Raw genomic sequence first — 18,776 nt, forward strand, 5'->3', positions numbered from 1 at the left:
CATCTCCAGTTTAAATGAATCACCACTTGCAGTAAGCCGGTGGCGATAACCACCCCCCATCCCCGCCCGTCGCCCCCACCCACTCCAGCACAGAGCACACAGAGCGCGCTCACTGAGCAAGGACTTTGTCCCCGACAGCTGAGTCAGCACCAGCCCCCTCAAAGAGTGTTATTCTCATGTTCCATGCCCTTCTTTCCCAGTGCAACAAGGTCAAACGTGACACAACCGTATAGGTCTTAAACCACAAAAATGCACACTCTGCTGACCGTTCTTTATCTTCAGGTCCTAACTCTTAATAATCCTAACTCTTAATAATGTTCCCTTTCCCGTTGAACAAATCCAATCCAATACCTTTGCAGCTTCCACCATGCGAGCCGTGGAGTCGGCCAGGAGTTTCGCGGCCGCCAGGAGCTTCTTTGAGTTCTCCATGTCGATTTCAGCTTCTGCATCAGACCTCATGGCGTTGACGAGGTCTGAGGTGGCCTGGGCCAGGACCCGGGCCTGGCGCACCATTTCACCTATGGGATGAGATTGAGAATGCCATCTGTCCATCTGCTTTCTAAAGCTCAAAACCTGCACAGTCTAGTCTCCACACCTCTGGCAAGGGGGCAGAGAGAAGGGAGCCCCCAAACTCTAGTCCTTAGACCCAGGACCAAAAATACTCCCGGTGGCTGGTAGGACTATCCACCCCAAACACAACCAACTTTCACCTTGAACCCTGAGGGATCAACAGGACACAAGGAAGCAAAGAGGAATACTTTGGAAAGAGAAGGCAGGAACAAAGTTATACAAAAAGTTATTATGCGATTGAGTAAAATATTTATTTAGAAAATGTTATTTACCTCCCTTCAAGAACTACTTACTCCAAAGTCCTTATAATAAACTCTGCATAATGGCATAAAAATTATTTTTAAAATTTGAAAGAATTTGTATGTTACCTAACTCCAGATGAATAACATCACAGGATCCACTGTATTTGTGTTGTTTGGCTCTCAGTAACAGGAAGCACAGACCCCAGTTTCATGCTCAACTCCGAAGATTTGCCTTGGCTCAGGTTTTCCTATCAGTTTTCTGTTTGCTCACCCTTTTCTTCCCAGTGCTGGTTTTGATCTTATGGTTAGTAATTGTTTGGTTTTATGGTTCCTGTGGTTTTTATTGATATCTATTTCAATTTTCTTCTGGAAGTAGGAGGGGTGTAAGAGTAAACATTTAAAATAAAACTACTCAGATGTAAGGGAATTTTTCCTCTCCCAAAGGTCATCTGAGAAGGATGCCAAAACACTGACATTAAGGAGGGGGAAAAAGCTTTCATAAAAATCGAGACGCGCTAAATTCGAGGTATTGTGGATTGGATCCTGGGATGGTAGAAGGACTTGAGGGGGAAAACTGGTGAAATCTGAATCCTGTCAGCAGTGAACAGTTATGCCCCACAGTAATCTCCTAGTTCTGACAAAATGTGTTGTGGGTTAGGGAAGATGCAAAAAATGAGGGAAAATGGGAAGGGTAATAAGTACTCCCTGTATAGCCTCTGTAACTTTTCTATTCCAAAATAAAAGGTTTATTGAAAAATAAAACAATAACCAAAAAATCCAAATGTGCATAGTATTCCAATCTTCTTAAACCATGTAAGGAAGATATAGAAAAGCACAAGCTTTTTATGTTTGTTTGTTTGTTTGTTTGTTTTAAATATTTACTACAAAGAATAGCTCTGTACCAACCAAGAAGTAAGAAAACAAATGTCTTTCAAATGACTGGTAGAGTTCTAAAGCATAGGGTTGCAAACTACTGGTAGGGTTGCAAAGAGTAAGAAAGTTCATACACACACATTGTACATACTTATTGGTCCAGAAATTCCACTTATTACATATAGCCCCCAAAGTAAACCAAGATAAAATAGTTACTGTAGTATTATTTTTGTTAAAGCAAACAAACTAAGAAGCAGACCAAAAAACTTGGAAACGACCCTACATGTCTACCTAAAGATAATTGGTTAAGTAAATTAGGGTAGAATTCCATAGAGTAGAATATTATGCTGCCATTAAAAAGATTAGCCCTGTAGGTGAACATGAAAAATGTCTTTAAAGATATATTAAGAGAAATAAAAGGTTGCAGGAGAGTATAAATAATGCAATTTGTTTATACAGAAAGAAAGATGGTGTTATATACACATAAACACACACACACACACACACACACACACATACACGGACATATGAGACTTTGTAAGGTCAAAAATTTCCGGACATGTAAAAGAGAAACTGGGTTGCCAAATCTGGAGATTTAGATGGGATAGAGATGGCCTGGGTTTGGGAATATTTACTTTTCAACCGATAGACTAAAGGGTGCATTGTATCTATTTCTAATTTTCTGTATATGATCTTTGACATCTTATAAAAAACAAACAAACAAACAAAAAACCTTCCTGGCTAGAGAGAGGCTGCCCTTTGGCAGGCTAGCCCAACTTCTAGAGATAGCAAAACTCCAGCCAGCCTTTGATAAACAAATTAACTAGCAAGGAGCCACGCCTCCTCCATGGGGCCAGTAGAGCCCTGGAGGCAGTATCTTTAGGCCTCAGTCATCCCAGAGCCTGATACCAGGCAACTAGGGAGAGCCCAGTGAAAACAGTCAAACTAAGCAGTCCCAAGCTGTTCACCTCGCCCTGCCTTGCCTTTTGAATCTTTCGAACAGAAATCCCAAGAAAGGCCACAACCGAAGCTCTCCCCTCAGTCCTGTCTTGTGCAACCAGACCAAACCCAATGCTTCCCCTGGGACCGTGGATGGCACATGGTGCCCCTCTCTCGGGGACCTGTGACTGGAATAGAGTTTTCCTTCCAAGCTTCATCCCTGTCTCCTCCTGTGGCTGCCTCTTTACCATGCCACGTCCACCGTGTTCCTTCAAATGAACGGCATTTGCCAAGAAGTTATTTAAAAAGGCTGGTTAACGAATTCTTGTTGCTATGGAAGGGCGCATTAGGAGTCTTCCGTCTTTCTCTGAGTTTCAGTGAGGAAGTCTCTGAGAGAGGCTGAGGACAACCCACCATGGCCAGGCAGCCATCACCTTTCTTGCCATTGTCCCCACATGGGAACCCCCAGGAGACCCATCCACCCTCGGCGTCGCCCCTCACCAGCGTCGCCCATGGAGCTGAAGATGCTCTCGGTGACACACATGATGGTGTCGGTGGCCTGGTCGTAGCGGCCGATGGGCTCGCCGCGGCTGGCGAACTGTCGCACGTGCTGCAGGAGATCGTGCAGGGCCTGGCTGACCACGCTGGCCGCGGCGCTGACCTGCTTCAGGAGCTCGCTGTCGTCGGTGGCTGCTTGGCAAGCACGGACACAGTTCTCCACCGAGCGGTCCACGAGCTTCCCTGCTTCAATCAGCTGCTCCTGGCACACGGGTGAGCTGATGGTGGGGCTCACCACCTGAAGGGACACAGGAGCAGGTCGTGGGCACTGGGAGTCAACTCTCAGTCCCCACCGTGCCCTTTCCACCAAGTCCCTTCCTGCTTTGTGCCTCCGTTCCTTAGAGGACCGAGGGTTACCCTAAACCATCACTACAGTTTCTCATACTTCACGATTTCACTCTGTTTTGGTGACTTCTAACGCCCACGGATTTTTATCTTCATTAGTCATACATAACGATACTATTGACTACTTCCACAGAGAGAAATTTCTGGTATTGATGTCATGCCTCCTGCTTTTAGGAACCTCTAACTTGAGTCCTCTGAACTAGGATAATAAGACTAAGGGAACGGTATTTCTTTTCTAGAGACATCTGGAACTCTGTACCTCTTGGCACTTTAAAGAATGGGGGGGGTGTGGCACCTGGGTCACTCAGTTGTTAAGTGTCTGCCTTTGGCTCAGGTCATGATCCCGGGTCCTGGGATCGAGCCCTGTATTGGGCTCCCTGCTCAGCAGGAAGCCTGCTTCTCCCTCTCCTACCTGCCCTGCTGGTGTTCCCTCTCTTGCTGTGTCTCTATCTGTCAAATAAATAAATAAAATCTTTTAAAAAATAAAGAAGGAAAGAACAGGGGGATTCTGTCAGTGATCTGTCAGTGGGTACTGGAGAGTGCCCAAGGAAAGCATGAGCGATGCCATGAGGACTGCTCCTTCTGACACTACAAATCCCACTGGAGGATAGGACATGCCAGGCTAAGCTGGTCATGGAGCTGCAGAAGATGTTACGTCATCAAGTTGAGAAAACGGATACCTCCCATCTTCGGATGCACGAACACGTGTTGGGGAGGAAAAGGTACATGAAATCCGACAGGCCTGAGATTACCCCGGTTCTGCCATGGATAGCTTTTGGGGCCTCAAGCTACTTGTGAACACCTAGGGGCCTCAGTTCCCTGTTCGGCAAACTGGGGAGGATGTGCTCCACAAGGCGGAGTTCGACACCCAGCGTGTGCACATCGTAATGGGCAACTCAAACATGAACTTAAACAGGAACTTTTTTTTTTTTTTTAAAGATTTTATTTATTTATTTGAGAGAGAGACAGTGAAAGAGAACATGAGCGAGGAGAAGGTCAGAGGGAGAAGCAGACTCCCCATGGAGCTGGGAGCCCAATGTGGGACTCGATCCCGGGACTCCAGGATCATGACCTGAGCCAAAGGCAGTCGTCCAACCAACTGAGCCACCCAGGCGCCCTTAAACAGGAACTTAAACCTGATTACCCTCACTCTGACACTGTGCAGTGCAGGAGGGGCACTCCCAAATCGGCAGATTATCTATGGACCGTGCATGAGGCTCTACTACATTTCCATGCAACACAACAACTCTTTGTGTGCAGGTGTAAAGAAGACACACTGAGAAGTCCGAAGGGGAGACACGGAGATCTGTGAGCAGAAACGGCCATTAGACACAGTCAGGGCCCCCTGTCTGAGGACTTGGGCAAAGAACAAATGATAAAAGCACAAAGGGGCAGTTAATGCCAAAATCCTACTGTGTTATCATGACGACACCTGAAGCAAGCTCTAAATCTCAGACAATTGTAACAAATTCCACCTCTGTTTGCCCCCAGTGACTGGAGGCAGACCAGAGCATGTGACCCTTGGAGGAACGGGCCCATGGTGCCAGCTGCCTTACCTTGGCACATGCCACAAGCTGGGAGGTAGAGAGGGCACACTGGGTGGCAGCAGCAATCACCCTGTTCTGTAGGACCGTGTCTTCGGCTACTTGGGCAACATTCTTCGCCTTTAATACCAACATGGCGGCAGCATTGGCAACAGCTTTGGCCAAACTCATTAAAACATCCTAAGACAGGAATAAAAAAACAGTCATTTATTTTTTTTTAAATCCCCCTTTATAGCCTAGAAATAAAATGTAACATTTTACTAGAATTCCATTTGAACTTTTTCTTACCAGTCCTTCCTAAGACACTTATTTTTCTGAAATGTCAACTCACCCTTAAACGTAATTAAAGAAAGAGACTTGCGTCCTAATGACATGTCTCTTACGCATTCAGTAGCATAAGGTTTAAATCTAAAACAGAGTCATTCCAGGGGAGGGTTTTTGTTTTAAGCGCGGATTCACATTCAGGTACCTCTCTAACACTGGGAGTCTTAATTAAGTCTCTTGAAGATGTGGTCGGTGCAGTAGCTCAAGAAAAGCTGAACTATAGCCAGATGCCATAAATACAACATATTGTGGGGAGGGTAGAATTAGTGGCCTCCAAGTCATCGTGTTCTGCTGTCCCTTGAAAATTTATCACTTGGATTTCCATTTTGCACAAGGATCCAAGGTACCATCAGCAATTCAGGCACATCTCTGCCTCCAGAGGGCAATGTTGGACACACACAGACAATACCTACGGCTCAAGAGTCAAGGAGTGCTCTGAACGGAAGTTCTTCTCAGTGTTCTGTAGTCTTCCGGATAGGGATTAAGTTATTACGAGAAGTGGAAAGGGAGTCTGCATAAATAAATGAGCTACGAGCTACAAGCTCACTGAAGATGCAAGGAGCTTTGAGGCTTTAGAGATCAGTTTATACTTTGACTCAACAAAAAGGCGTTCTGTCTGCACGATGGAGAATCCTTTGATTGAGCCCACCAGATTTGTCACCCGCCTGGGTGACCTGAAGAATAACCACTGTTAACATTTAATTTGCTTCTTTGCTTTTAATACCAAAGGTAGTTTATTTGGTTTGGAAATGCCTTCCCGAACACATCCCAAACATATGAGGCATTTTTATTTTGAACAAACATGTCAAAGCCTTCTCCCAGAGGAAATGTGGTCAGAAGTCTTTATTAATTCATCAGATAATGAAAAGCACTTTTGATTCTGAATGCAAAGGGCACGCACAGAGTCTTTACAAGGAGATACTTTATGAGGGGATATGTTGGAGAGAGAGGGTTCAGCTTGCACAATGTTACACAGAGCAGAAACTACATGCTATCTAGGCAGATCAGAAACCCATAAACCTACCGATTTACATAAACTGATTTTAAAATGGACAAACCCCAAGCACTCTTAAAGCAACAGTGTAGTCCAGTCTTTCTTTTAGGTCTCCAATGTTTATTAGATGTCCAAGAAAAAAGTAAATCCTGAGCTTCCAAAAGTTGAAGATGCTTTTAAGATCTGATTGGCACTTATCTGCCACGTAACTTTTAGAAACTGCTCCCAACAAGTCCTGTGAAGTTACCGTTCTTGAACACCTATCTTGATGCTCAGCGAACACTCAATGTAAACGTCACAAATTATTTACAAAATTAAAAAAAATATTTAATAATAATTTAAAAATTATTTATAATTTTAAAAATTATTTGAATAATTTAAAAATAATAATTTAAAAAATATCTTTCCAAAGTGGGTCACAGTCCTCTTTCACTTGATATGAATTCGTCTTTTCACAGAGAGACCAAGATCTGGTCATGTAGACTCACGATTGTTCTAAAGGCTTTTGTTAGACTCATTAAAGAAATCCTGTTCCTCCTATTAATTTTGTCCAAAAAAAATACAGTTAGAAAAAGAATGTGATACGACAGCCACAGTTGCTGACAAGGCCTTTGTCAAACCTTTCAACAAGACCATGATTATGTAGCCCGTGTAAAATAAATCTTTGTTAACTCTGGGAACATGCAGTACATTGAGAACCCAAGAAAAGCTCTGAGATAAGATCTCAAGAATCAGAAAAATAGTGCATAAGAAATCCAATGTCAGTAAGCCAGGGGCTACTCATAACTGGCGAAGGGTACGGGATCACCTTACTGCAATGAGCTTTGCCCAGAGATCTTACAGAAACGGAAAGCATTCAAGTCAGGCCTTTTCCTGGCACGAAAGCCTCTTTGGGACCATACCGTGAACCTGAACCTGCTTTCCTAGCGTGTCTGAATACAAACCACAGGAAGCAGAGTTTGCATTCATATGTGATGATAACTGTCTGTCAAAGAGAGAAAGAAAAGAAAAAGTCTTCAGCAAGCCAAGATGCATGCAATGTCTGCAGGAAGAACCGTGACTTTCTTCTCAACTGTTCCAAACACTATGGGAAAGCAATCACATTTTGGAAGAAAGGAAGTTGACCATTTCATGTTAGTAAAGCCAAGTAAACCAACAGCTGAATGTCATATTTACCCAATTTCTAAGCAGGTGCCTGCCTACAAAGAATTTCCTACTCTAATACAAAAAGCAATAGCTAATACAAGGGCAGTTTGGGGATTCAGCTCATGGGAAGTCAGGATAGGGTCGCAGTTCATTGGAATTTTGTGGGATATATTTACGTGGTCTGTGTCAATTCTCTTTGAGTGAAATTACTACTGGCCATCCCGGCATAGAAATGGTTTCCAGGAATACTGCTACCCCCACTTACAGGGCTCACCCTCCATCAAGACATGAATGTTCAATCAGGAACATGAAGAGGACATGAATGAGTCTTCTGGCCACAGCGCACAGGTGTGCAGAAAGTAGAGAAGAAACAAACACATCTGTAGATGCAAGTTCCATGTATCACAACAGGTACGGCCATGTCTTAGCATAACTCATGCATCTTGTGCAGATGGAGTCTGGCAGTTCCAGAGAACACAGCATATAGAACTGCCACTCACGAAGCAAGAAACTTGAATTCTATAGTAAAGCTGAATGGTCTTTTTATTCTGAATGCTACTAGGAAACGTGACATAAGATTTGGAAAAAGCATCTTGCAGAGAATCTAGGTTCCAACAGTAAGCTGATTGAGAATGTGCTTATATACTATTTAAAATTCAGTCTTAGGAAAAAGAGAGAGGCACGAAGGGCAGCTGCCCACAAGGATGAGAGTGGACAAGTTCAGTGTAGCCTGGAGCTCCCCTTGTCTGTGGCTTCTGGGAATGGAGGCAGAGAAGCTGAGCTCCTCCCTGAGCAGACAGCCCATCATGCAGGCCGTAAGCAGGGGCTATGGCTGTGCAGGAGAGGACGAATGGCACATATCTTTGGTATGCAACAAGAAGGGTGAATAAAAGAAAAAAGTCCCCACTATGCTGCTTTTGGATATGATACAGACAACAGACCCACCTCTGACCATGAAGGAGAGCCCATGCTCTGTGTGAACACAGTGTACGGGAGCACACGTTTCCTCTCTTTTATGCAGACTCCAGAACAATGCAGCTAAAAACTGTGCCCAGAAGAGGAAACAAGACTGGCCATGAGTCGATAATTACAGAGATTGGATGGAAGACACAAGGAAGTTCATGGCCTTATTCTCTCCACTTTTGTGTTTAATGAACATCCGGCATATGTTATGACCAGTGAGAACAGCTAAATAAGTGCTTTACAACAATGATGCAAGATACGAAAGGAAGTGAGTTTTTTAATTGAAAATTTAAAAAAAAACTAACAAGGCTTGCCCCCAAGAAAATCCACTTCAATCTTATTCTTGACAACCCAAAAAAAGATTTGGTTTTTCACACATTCTCCCTGTTTGGATCTAGACCATCACTTAGACACCTGTCCAACATTACGGGCTGCAAATATCTTACTTGGAATCGCTCATCTGTCTCGTTCTCTCCAATCTGTCTCAGAAGATCCCCACTGGCTTGTCCAATGCTTCCAGCAGCAGTCAAAACTGTCTGTCGAGGCTAGAAAAACACACACTGGTTAGAAAGAAAATGCATTTCCTCCACAATGCCATCAGACAGCAGGGTAGCAAGAGGAATCCTGAGGGAGTGGCCTCCTCCTGCACCTAGATGAGAGTCTATTGGCCAGAGAGGAGACCTAAATATCCAGGTAAAATCTCTGCAAGCATGGGTGGCTCAGTGGGTTAAATTTCTGCCTTTGGCTCAAGTCATGATCTCAGGGTCCCGGGATTGAGCCCCACATCAGGCTCCGTGCTCAACAGGGAGCCTGCTTCTCCCTCTCCCTCTGCCTGTCTCTCTGCCTACTTGCGTTCTCTTTCTCTCTGTCAAATAAATAAATAAAATCTTTAAAAAAAAATTTGTGCAAGGAAATGCCTGATGTCTCACGAACTAGGCATAGGCGGATCGATTTGAAATGTTCAATCAATGAGTCCTGCTCAGCTGGTAGGAAGGTGATATGCACTTTACAGAAATTAGGGCACCATCCTGTATCCCCTTCAAATGTGTATTGACTGTGTATATTTCTGAGGTTAAATCTAACCAAGTACCCTGGGGAGAGGGGACAGGGAGGTTTCCTACTAGCAGCTCAACCAGTCCCAAAAGTTGAACCATAGATTCTGTACCCAGTTCACCAAGTCCAAACCCTACAGTCTAGTTACATGCCCCACCAGGATGGAAGGAACAGCTTTGGATCGGGAGCCCTGTAGCACTCAAGGCTGCACCTGCCTCATCAGAACCTGAGTGACCGCGTGCCCCAAGAGCTCACCTCTCCAGAAGTAGGCTGCACAGCCTTCAGCAGGTCTGACACTGCCCCTGCGAGGGTCCTCGCAGCTCTGAGCAGGTCCTCCCCACTGCCCACCTCGTCATCCATCAGAGCCGCCAACAGCTTCACGCCCTTGGACATCTCCGTCAGGTTGGAAGAAATGGTGGTGATGGCACATCCCACTGCTGTGTAGTCGGTGTCTGCAGGGTCACCTGGGACAGAGAAGGGTCGCCACGATCACAGGAGGGCGGTGAAGGGTGAGGAGAGCCCAGATGGGGGCGGGCTTCAGCCACCCCTCTGAGGGAGCTGGACACAGAGCCGCACGCACACAGGGAGATAGATGCCCGGCTCCCTGTCTCCGAGGCGCTGCTCCTCCCAAATCCTTTTGCCGGGAGGTCTCCTACAGTGCAATACTGAACACGAGCCCCTGGACAGTTCCAAAGGAAGTCTGGGCATCCCGTGGCTCTTTCCCTTGGGTGCCCGTCAGCAGCTAAGGCACTGAAATGCTGCACAGAGAAGCCGAGACACTTGTGGGCTCTCACCCAGCCTTGAAAGGTGTCACGAGACTACGGTAGGACAAGACGGACGGGGGCCCATGTGTTGTATCTATCCCTCCCAAACCCATTTGAGACTAAGCTCCCAGAAGGGAGAAACCAGCTTCCGTACACTTCGCAGTCCGTCCCGCAGACGGGTGGACGGTGAGCAGAACTACATAAGGGCTTGTTGAAGGATGCGTGATATCGACGGAAAGGAATGAGATGGTCCCGGCCTTTCTCCTGGCTCAGTGTGAAGAAGTGCCTGCAGCACTCAGAGCACCTAAAAATAGATGAGCCTCTCATCCTCTGAAAATCTGTTGTTTCAATCAAAGAACAGTGATTGTTTCTAAAGCACAACCGCAAGACAGCACCAAGCCCTCAGAGACTCACCAGCAGTGAGGTTAACCACCGAAGCTGTTCCAGCTGTGATCGCATCCACCTGAGAGTGGATTTCGTGTTTGGACTCGTCGACTTTGTTCTGAACCCACACCCGCGACGCCTGCAAAACCAGACAAGGGCACGACACAGTCACTGCGTGGGACTGCCTGGGACACCAGAGACTTCGTGCCATAAAATGAGACCAGCATTTTGTCTGTACTCTTGTTCCTGGGCAGGCACCAGCGAGGGTCTCCGGTCATCTTAAGCAAGGTCTTTAACAGGCCCCCGGCTCATTCACTGATGGCAAACAGCACAGATGTCCTCCATGCTGCCTCCACTGTTCTTTTCTTGAGCTATTAGGATCTTAGGAAATTTCCATATGGCTTTATTTAGGTAAATTTAATAAAAAATGAGAATTAATGTCTCATCATATTACTGCCCACCAGTAACCGCAACTGTTAATTTCTACCTTGTAAAAAAACAAGAGAGCAGGGTTAGAATTAGAATTGCAGCTCACGAGTGTTCTCTGTCGGTATAAAGATTGTCTTTTGTTAACACGAATGTGGTGTGGACATGGCACCTTTCCTGGAAGGACTGGGCCGGGGTGGGGGTGGCAGGAAATGGGTCAAGACCTCAGTTCTAGATCTAGCTCTATCACTGACAAGTGACGTGACCTCGGGCATATTACATCTAGGTCCTGTGAATTACATTTCTTCTACTGTAGGAATTCAGAGGTTTTTACAAACCTTTCCAGATCTTATACTTTATGTTCATGGGAACCTATACATAGCAAACTCTCTATTTCCTGCCATTTCTGGACTTAGCCACTAAGTGATAATTTCCATTCATAATGATGACCCTGCGGCAACAGACGATGCCAATCTGCTTCCCCAAACATGCCAATAATATTCTTTGAGATTAAGGATGTGTCTAGCACTAATCATATTTTTTGGTATACCAATGCTTTAAAAGTTGGTGAAGCTGGACTGTTAAGACCGAATATTTTAAAGCCATCTCAAAAGGGTGCTGGATATGGGGGGAGGTGGTCTGCCTCATGTATTTTTACTCGGAAGATCCCCCACGAAGACTGCGTAATGATTTCAGGTACTTGGGATACAAAGCACCAAGTACAGCAGCACCTGCAGGAAGGCAAGCCAGCAAGCGAAAGTCACAGCATTCCGGGAGGTCCTGCAGGACAGTTATCCTGGTGGGGCAAGATGGGGCAACAGACTGCATCTCGGCCCTGGCCTGGGATGGCTCTGTCAGTCCTCATGGGATGGTTTTCAGGCCTGATTGTCCACTAAAGCCACCTTGAGAGATGAAACAAGCAGGCTCCAACCTTCATGACAGGATATTTTTCTGGTTTGAGTTGGGCCTCAGGCTTGGTTCTTTAAGCTCCCCCAGGTAATTCTAACATGCAAAGCAGGTCTGGGAAGGACAGTGCCAGCCAGTGCTTCATCAACTTTAATGTGCACACCAAACAGCTGGAAGTCCATGAAAATGCAGATTCTGATTCCGATGGTTGGGGCAAGGCCTACAATTCCACACCTCTCAAGAGATCTTATGTATTGGCAATGCTGCTGGCCTGTGGGCCACAGTCAGAGTAGGAAGGGGCTAGGTAATTTCAGGTGGCAGCACCTACAGAAAGGCAGCTAATTACCCTGCCCTTCTGAGGAGCTGAACGGTAATGCAGTGGTTCTCAAAGTGTGGTCCTGAGACAGCAGCGGAGGACCTGAGGACTTGTTGCAAAGGCAGAAAATCTCAGGGCCTACCCCAGACCTACTGAGTCAGGAAAGAGGGGATGGAGACCAGCAATCTGTTTAAACGAGTCTTCCAGGTGACTGATGCATGCTAACATTTGAGAAGCACTGATAACAGCTAATGCTCACTGAGCTCTCACTACGTGCTAAGAACTCTGCACACGACAGGATTACCACGTCTTCCTAAGGACCCTGTGCATGCACGACAAAATGGAAGCATATAGGGAGTAAGTTGCGCGGATTCACACAGACGCTAGCAGTAGAACTGGGATTTGAACCCAGATCATGTGACTCCAGAATTGAAGTTCTTGGCCCTTAAGAGGTATTGCCAATACCCAGTAGCAGCCCACGATTCTCTTCCTGGGGGTACCACTTCACTATAAAGACTCCATATATTGGGGAAAACAAAACAAAACAAACCCATGTGTTTCCATTTCACCTGGCTGGATAAAGATTTTCCCAGCTGAACGCAGACACAACGCAAAGCCGCGCTTTGTGCCAGGCAGAGATCCTAATGAAAAGCATGAACAGTATTTACCATATCCTGGCCGAGGGGTGGCAGTGAATCCAGCTCGCTGAGGTCGTCCTGGGCCTGCTGGACAGCGTGCATGCTTGTGTTGATGGTCCCCATGAGGGCCTGCTGGGCTGAGGTCTGCAAAGGCAGATGACCGCAGATGACCACAGGGCATTCATAACCTCTCTCCTGGGACTGACACCGCCCTCTATACAAAATACGGCCAAACTGAAGTCCGGCCTCAAGACAGAGTGGTCCGTGCTGTGTGTCGACAACCCCAAGCACCTCCCATTTCAAGCAGGGGGCTGGGACAGAGACTGTATGACTAGAATGCTCAATGTGGGTATATGCCATAGAGAGGTTATGATCAGGAGAGCGTGGAGAGCCACTCAGCTGACCAGAAGACTGAGAGAGAGTCCTTGCAAGGGAGCTACTCCACTCCGGGTAGTGAGGACTAAAGAGCTCATGCATAGGAAACATGTTCCACCCTGCTTACTAAGTAAGAAAGAACTGCACCCCAACCTGGAGTCAACACGTTTCTTCAGAGTCAAATCACTTCTGAGCTTTCAGGCTTTTCAGCTTTTATAAAGTTCTTCCCCAGCAGCGCCTGATTCCTGAGCAGGCAGATCGGCAGTGACAAGAAGCAATGATCCACTCAGGGGAGAGTGTGGATCGCTAGAGACCCAGTCTATTTCTAAGACCCGCCGAGGGCCACCCTGGGCTAAATAGCAGCTTGATGCTGCTAAGGCAGGGAAGCAGGGCTCTCCATACTCTGTACTGCCAGTCACGTGGAGAGGTCACAGTTGCCCTCCAGCCCCCGAGGACACCCATGATCCCACACAGGGAGTTACTAAGACACCCCATTTAAAGAGAGCGCTGAATAGCCAGGTACTGGGACCATGAAGCAAAGAGCCACGGCTCGGAGGGGAACGGGTGAGAACGTGACAGTGCACGCCAGCTCTCCCAGGCTGGTGTCTCTCCTTACGCATCACAGGCAGCCTACTGACGCCCAGCACCAGCGTGGGGGATGGCTCACCAGCGGGGGCATGTGCCCTCGGTGCATCTGACCAACCACGACCTGCTGCTGCGGTGATGGCATGCTGCCCATGTTGAAGGTCTCAGGCCCGCTGGAGCCTGAACGCATCACAGCAGGCAGCGCCACGGAGCCGTGCTCCACCTTCCCGGCCCGATTGAACTGCTGCTGCAAGATGGTGGACCTGCAGGAAACAGGGGTTGGGTCACTGGGGGGTGGCCACTCACATACAGTGACACGATAAGACACCATGGGCATCACAGCTGTTTGCTGCGTTATGCGGTGGAGGCCAACTCAAAAGAGGTATATACAGACGGAACTGTGAGTGAGGTAGCACCGAAGTACTCAGAAGAATCCTGAGATGAATCTTTTTACAGTTATTAATACAAATAAGCATTCTCAGTTGGAGCATTCATTTAACAAATATCTCTGTGGGTCAGGTTCTAGTTTAGGCATTTGGGGCATCGGTCATTTAGCCTTAGACCAAAAGGAGAAGTACAGAAAGGAACTAAAAGAGAATCTCCCACAGCTTAGCTCTCATCCCCCAGGTCCAAGGCCACTGACCACAGAGGGCACTTAAACACCTTTGGAGCCTTGATAGCCTTGATGATAGGATAGACTTTGGCACCTCCTCCAGATGATTTTTTAAAAAGTCCAGGAAGATTCCTAGGACATTTAGTTTAAAAAAGAAAAATCAATTTTTTACTTCCGGTATGTTCTTAGAATGAGTAGTAAGGACTTTGAACATGTGAAGGTGGACTGTCTGTGCAGCAGCCCAGAGCACAGACCCCATCCAGGGAGAGTCTGGGGGGGGGGGGTGGTGTGGGAGGGAGAGAGAGAGAGAGAGAGAGTGCGTGCGTGTGTGTGTGTGTGTGTGTGTAGGGGCAGACTAGGTGAGCAGCTGCATTAAGGGACCAGGCCTCTGACCCAGGGTTCTCCAACCATCAGATCATTCCCTATTGCCCAGGGCAAAGCTCATGAGGCAGGCTAGGATACTAGAGAGCAGGAATCTGTGGAAGAACAGGGATGTCTGTGTGGCACGGTTGGCACTAGGAAGGGTAGATGTGGGGGCCCCAGGGGGAAGTCAGGGGCATCCTGTGATCTTAGCCAGTGTCTAATGCAGGGAGAAGTGGCAGGCCTTGTGATGGGCTTCCATGGTAAAAGACAGTAAAGAGTGTCAGTGCTCTGGGCTCAGACACTTACTCAGCTGCTCTTGGAAGGACAAGTGCAGCAGAGTCCTCTGAGGGGAACAACTCAATCTGCCAGAAAGCACTAGCTTACTGATTTCCAGCTAATGGTCATTAATAATTCCAAGGACTTAAGGTGCTCTACAAGAGGGTACCACGTACATGAAATGCATCACATCATCAGGTTTGGTTCCAAATTGTGTACTAAAATAGGGGACAAAAGGAAAAGCACCTTCAAGGTGATTATGAAGCCAATCAAGACAAAGTGATGGAGTATGGAAATGTGCGAAAAGCAATTAGTATGACTTAGCAAGTTCAATATGAATTTTCTAGAACTTTCTGTCAGTTTGCGGTAAGAAACATCACAAGATCTGAACTGACTCATGGCCCTGCCTCATGGGTGCATCTGAAGTAACTTTCAGAGCTTTGATTTCCTCAGTCATGGACAGGCAGAAACATCTGGTCTACCTCTTGCATCGGGGGTTGTTATTGGGGTGAAATGAGACAGCATGCTAGACATATGGAGTAAAGTGTATGCAAGAAACATATTATCACAACGCTCTAAGTCACATAAGGGGGAGCAGCTGCTCATATTCCCGCAAAGTAACACCTATTAGAGGTTACTTAATTTTAATACATCTCAGTTTCCTTACATATAAAATGGGGTTGAGACTGTTCTGAATTGAAAGTGATGATGAAGATGTTAAGAACAGTAAATATTTATGATGTGCCAGGCACTGTTTCATGCACTTTATTAATAATTCAATCATCAAAATAAAGTATATAAGGTGATACTATCATTATTCTCATTTTATAGCTCAGATGAAGGGGCAGAGGAAAGGTGTAATGTCCCCAAGGCCACACACTGAAAGAGACCCAAGGGGCACCTGGGTGGCTCAGTCGGTTAAACATCTGACTCTTGATTTCAGCTCAGGTCATGATCTCAGGGTTGTGAGATCAAGCTCTGCCATCAGGCTCTGTGCTACATGTGGATCTTGCTTGAGATTCTCTCCCTCTTCCTCTGCAACCCACCCCCCAATCTGTCCCCTACTCTCAAGAAAAAAAAGAAAAAGAAAAGAAAAAGAAAAAAAAGAGGGTGACTGGAGATTAGAACCCAGGAAGTCTGGCTCAGGAGTCCATGTTTTAACCATTTCCCTCGACTGCCTCATGGCACCTGTGGCATGTAGGGGGCATTCTATAAACAATAACTCCTTCACTGTCACAGAAGCCCACTCTCCAGCCTTTGATGAAAATGACACAAGTTAGGAGATTTAAATGAGCAACTGCAGAACAGGACTCATGAAATAAAAAATAAATAAATAAAAATACTTACTTTTTTGGAGAAACAGACTCTTCCAGCATAGTCGACTCCTCATCCCCCTCTAATCCAAATCTATCCTTACTTTGTTTCTGAGGTAAAACGAAACAAAAAGGAAACTCAGCAGGTCTTGATGCAAAAACCTTTTAAGACACCTTCTAAAAGGAGCTACACAAGCAAATATGTTGAGATTTACCCCCCAATTCTTTATATTGGAGTAGGTGATGGCTGAAGAAAAACAAACGTAACAATAAAAAATAAATACATTGTTTAATGCAATATAGAGATACATGCCTTCTGTGTTTATTACTGCATTGACTAAATTTCACACAGTTAAAATCAAGATGTAGATACTGATGTTCTAGTTGAACTTGGTTATTTCAGTGGGCTTTTTCTTGAAGTCTTTGGCAGTCTGTCTGAATACCACTACACTATGGTATATAACTATATATACCATAGTAGTATATTTGAGAATTTGATAAAAATTTGATAAAAATTCATGAAATTCAGTAATTTGGTAAAAATTCATGAGGAACACCTGGGTGGCTCAGTCAGTTGTGCACCTGACTCTTGATCTCAGCTCAGCTCTTGGCCTTGGGGTCATGGGTTCAGGCCCCAGAACAGGCATCAGTCTGGGCACTGAGCCTACTTTAAAAAAAATTCATGAAAAATATGAAGAATATTTTCAGATCCTCAACCTAGGTTTCTAAAGAAGCTGGAAAGCATAATAGAACTACCTAGAGAGGAAGATGCTGAGGGGTTAGCTGGTGTCATTCATTAGCTAAGTGAAGCCCTACTGCTTGTTACTCGACAGTAAGAATATAAATATAAACTTCAGCTAAAATGGAAATTCTTATGGGATCTTGAGGTTAAAAGACTGCACACTCAAGCAATGTTAATGTTAAGATTAAATTAGTGGGTTAAGTACTTCAAATTAGGGTTGTTTTGTGTTGTTTTATTTTTTCCAGGTAGCAGCATCATCTAAGTGAGAGTTTTTAAAAAAGCAACTTTCCCAATTGGCATCAGTCTGAAATACCTTTTTGAGGATAATGTCAATGTAGCCCGCAATCAGCTGGGATATCTGCTCTCCTTCAGTGGTTTGTACAGAATAGTAGCTTTCCTGGTACTCCCCAAAATCCTGAAAAAATGGCATTAGAAGAAATATAACTACATCATGTCATCATGTAGCTATAGTTTTAAGGGTAAAGAGGTCTAGTCCTGGAACAAAATGGCATCGACTCACTTTTCCCTTCTCTTCTCCTCTAAACACTACTGAATACCCTACAATCTAGTAAAAGGGCTCTGAAAGCTGTAAAGGTAGATTGACTGGGGAGCACAGGACTTGAGAAAACACATTCTGGTGAATTTTTAGGTTTTCTTTTATACCCGATTACTCCCAGGTGACTGCCTGAAACCCAGAATCTCCAAAAGGCAGGATTTCAAAGGCCTGTCCTTTTTTGACAAAGGACCAGGAGAGGAGAAGCCCAATGGAGATCTATCTGGGAGCCCCAGACCAGCTCCACAAGCTGGGCAGAGCAGCAGCTGCAGAGCAGTGAAAGCCCAGGCCGTCCCAGCCCCCGCTCCACCACCCAAAGAGGCAGGTAGTCTTACCCTTGTGCAACAGTGGTCACACGAAGCATGCACCCTCCTAACCTGCACCCAATGGCATAATAGAGACAGGCCCGGTAGCTTCTGCCTATCCCCAAAATGGTTACCCAGCAATAGCAGGTGGGCCTAGGAAGCGTCTTTACAAACAGTGCCATCAAGTTTTGAGTAAGAACTGGGCAGTGTCAAAACAATCCAGAACACTACAGCAAAGGCCACAAAAAGAGACCAGAACACCACACTAAATCTGAACAAGATGACTAATAAAACAGAATATTTAAGTAGGAGCCAGAGTCTCCTCACTTAATAACCATAATGCCTAGATGCAATTTAAAAAAATCGCTACTCATATCAAGAGCCAAACAACTATGATATGAGTAAGAAAAGATAATCAATTGATGCCAATAATGAGAAGAATCAGATATTGGAATTATCTCATAAAGCAGCCACTATAAAGTATGTTTCATAAATTACAAATTCTCCCAAAACAAATAGTAGGCTTCAACAGAGAAATAAGTCAGAAGAAGGAACCACATAAAAATTATAATACGGAAAAATGCGATAACTAAAATTTTAAAAACTTACATGATAAAGTAGTGTGGAGATGACAGAGCATAGAATCAGTAGACTTGAAAACAGATG

At 45.5% G+C, this 18,776-nt stretch overlaps 1 protein-coding gene across 3 annotated transcripts in view; it reads right to left on the reverse strand.

Annotated features, from left to right (window-relative positions):
• TLN2 (talin 2) overlaps nt 1-18,776 on the reverse strand; it is a 422,410-nt gene that overhangs the window by 131,264 nt on the left and 272,370 nt on the right. For all 3 annotated transcript variants that reach the window (XM_082737314.1, XM_082737312.1, XM_082737313.1), the window contains 10 exons: nt 17,566-17,667; nt 16,545-16,621; nt 14,028-14,208; nt 13,016-13,129; nt 10,730-10,838; nt 9,807-10,015; nt 8,945-9,043; nt 5,084-5,251; nt 3,126-3,420; nt 352-518 (listed from right to left, as the gene is read on the reverse strand). In XM_082737314.1, coding sequence (XP_082593440.1) covers nt 352-518; nt 3,126-3,420; nt 5,084-5,251; nt 8,945-9,043; nt 9,807-10,015; nt 10,730-10,838; nt 13,016-13,129; nt 14,028-14,208; nt 16,545-16,621; nt 17,566-17,667 — 1,521 coding nt within the window. The remainder of the gene's footprint in view (nt 1-351; nt 519-3,125; nt 3,421-5,083; nt 5,252-8,944; nt 9,044-9,806; nt 10,016-10,729; nt 10,839-13,015; nt 13,130-14,027; nt 14,209-16,544; nt 16,622-17,565; nt 17,668-18,776) is intronic.

This window comes from Mustela nivalis (genome assembly GCF_964662115.1).
Source record: "Mustela nivalis genome assembly, chromosome: 6".
Classification (NCBI taxonomy): Eukaryota; Metazoa; Chordata; class Mammalia; order Carnivora; family Mustelidae; genus Mustela; species Mustela nivalis.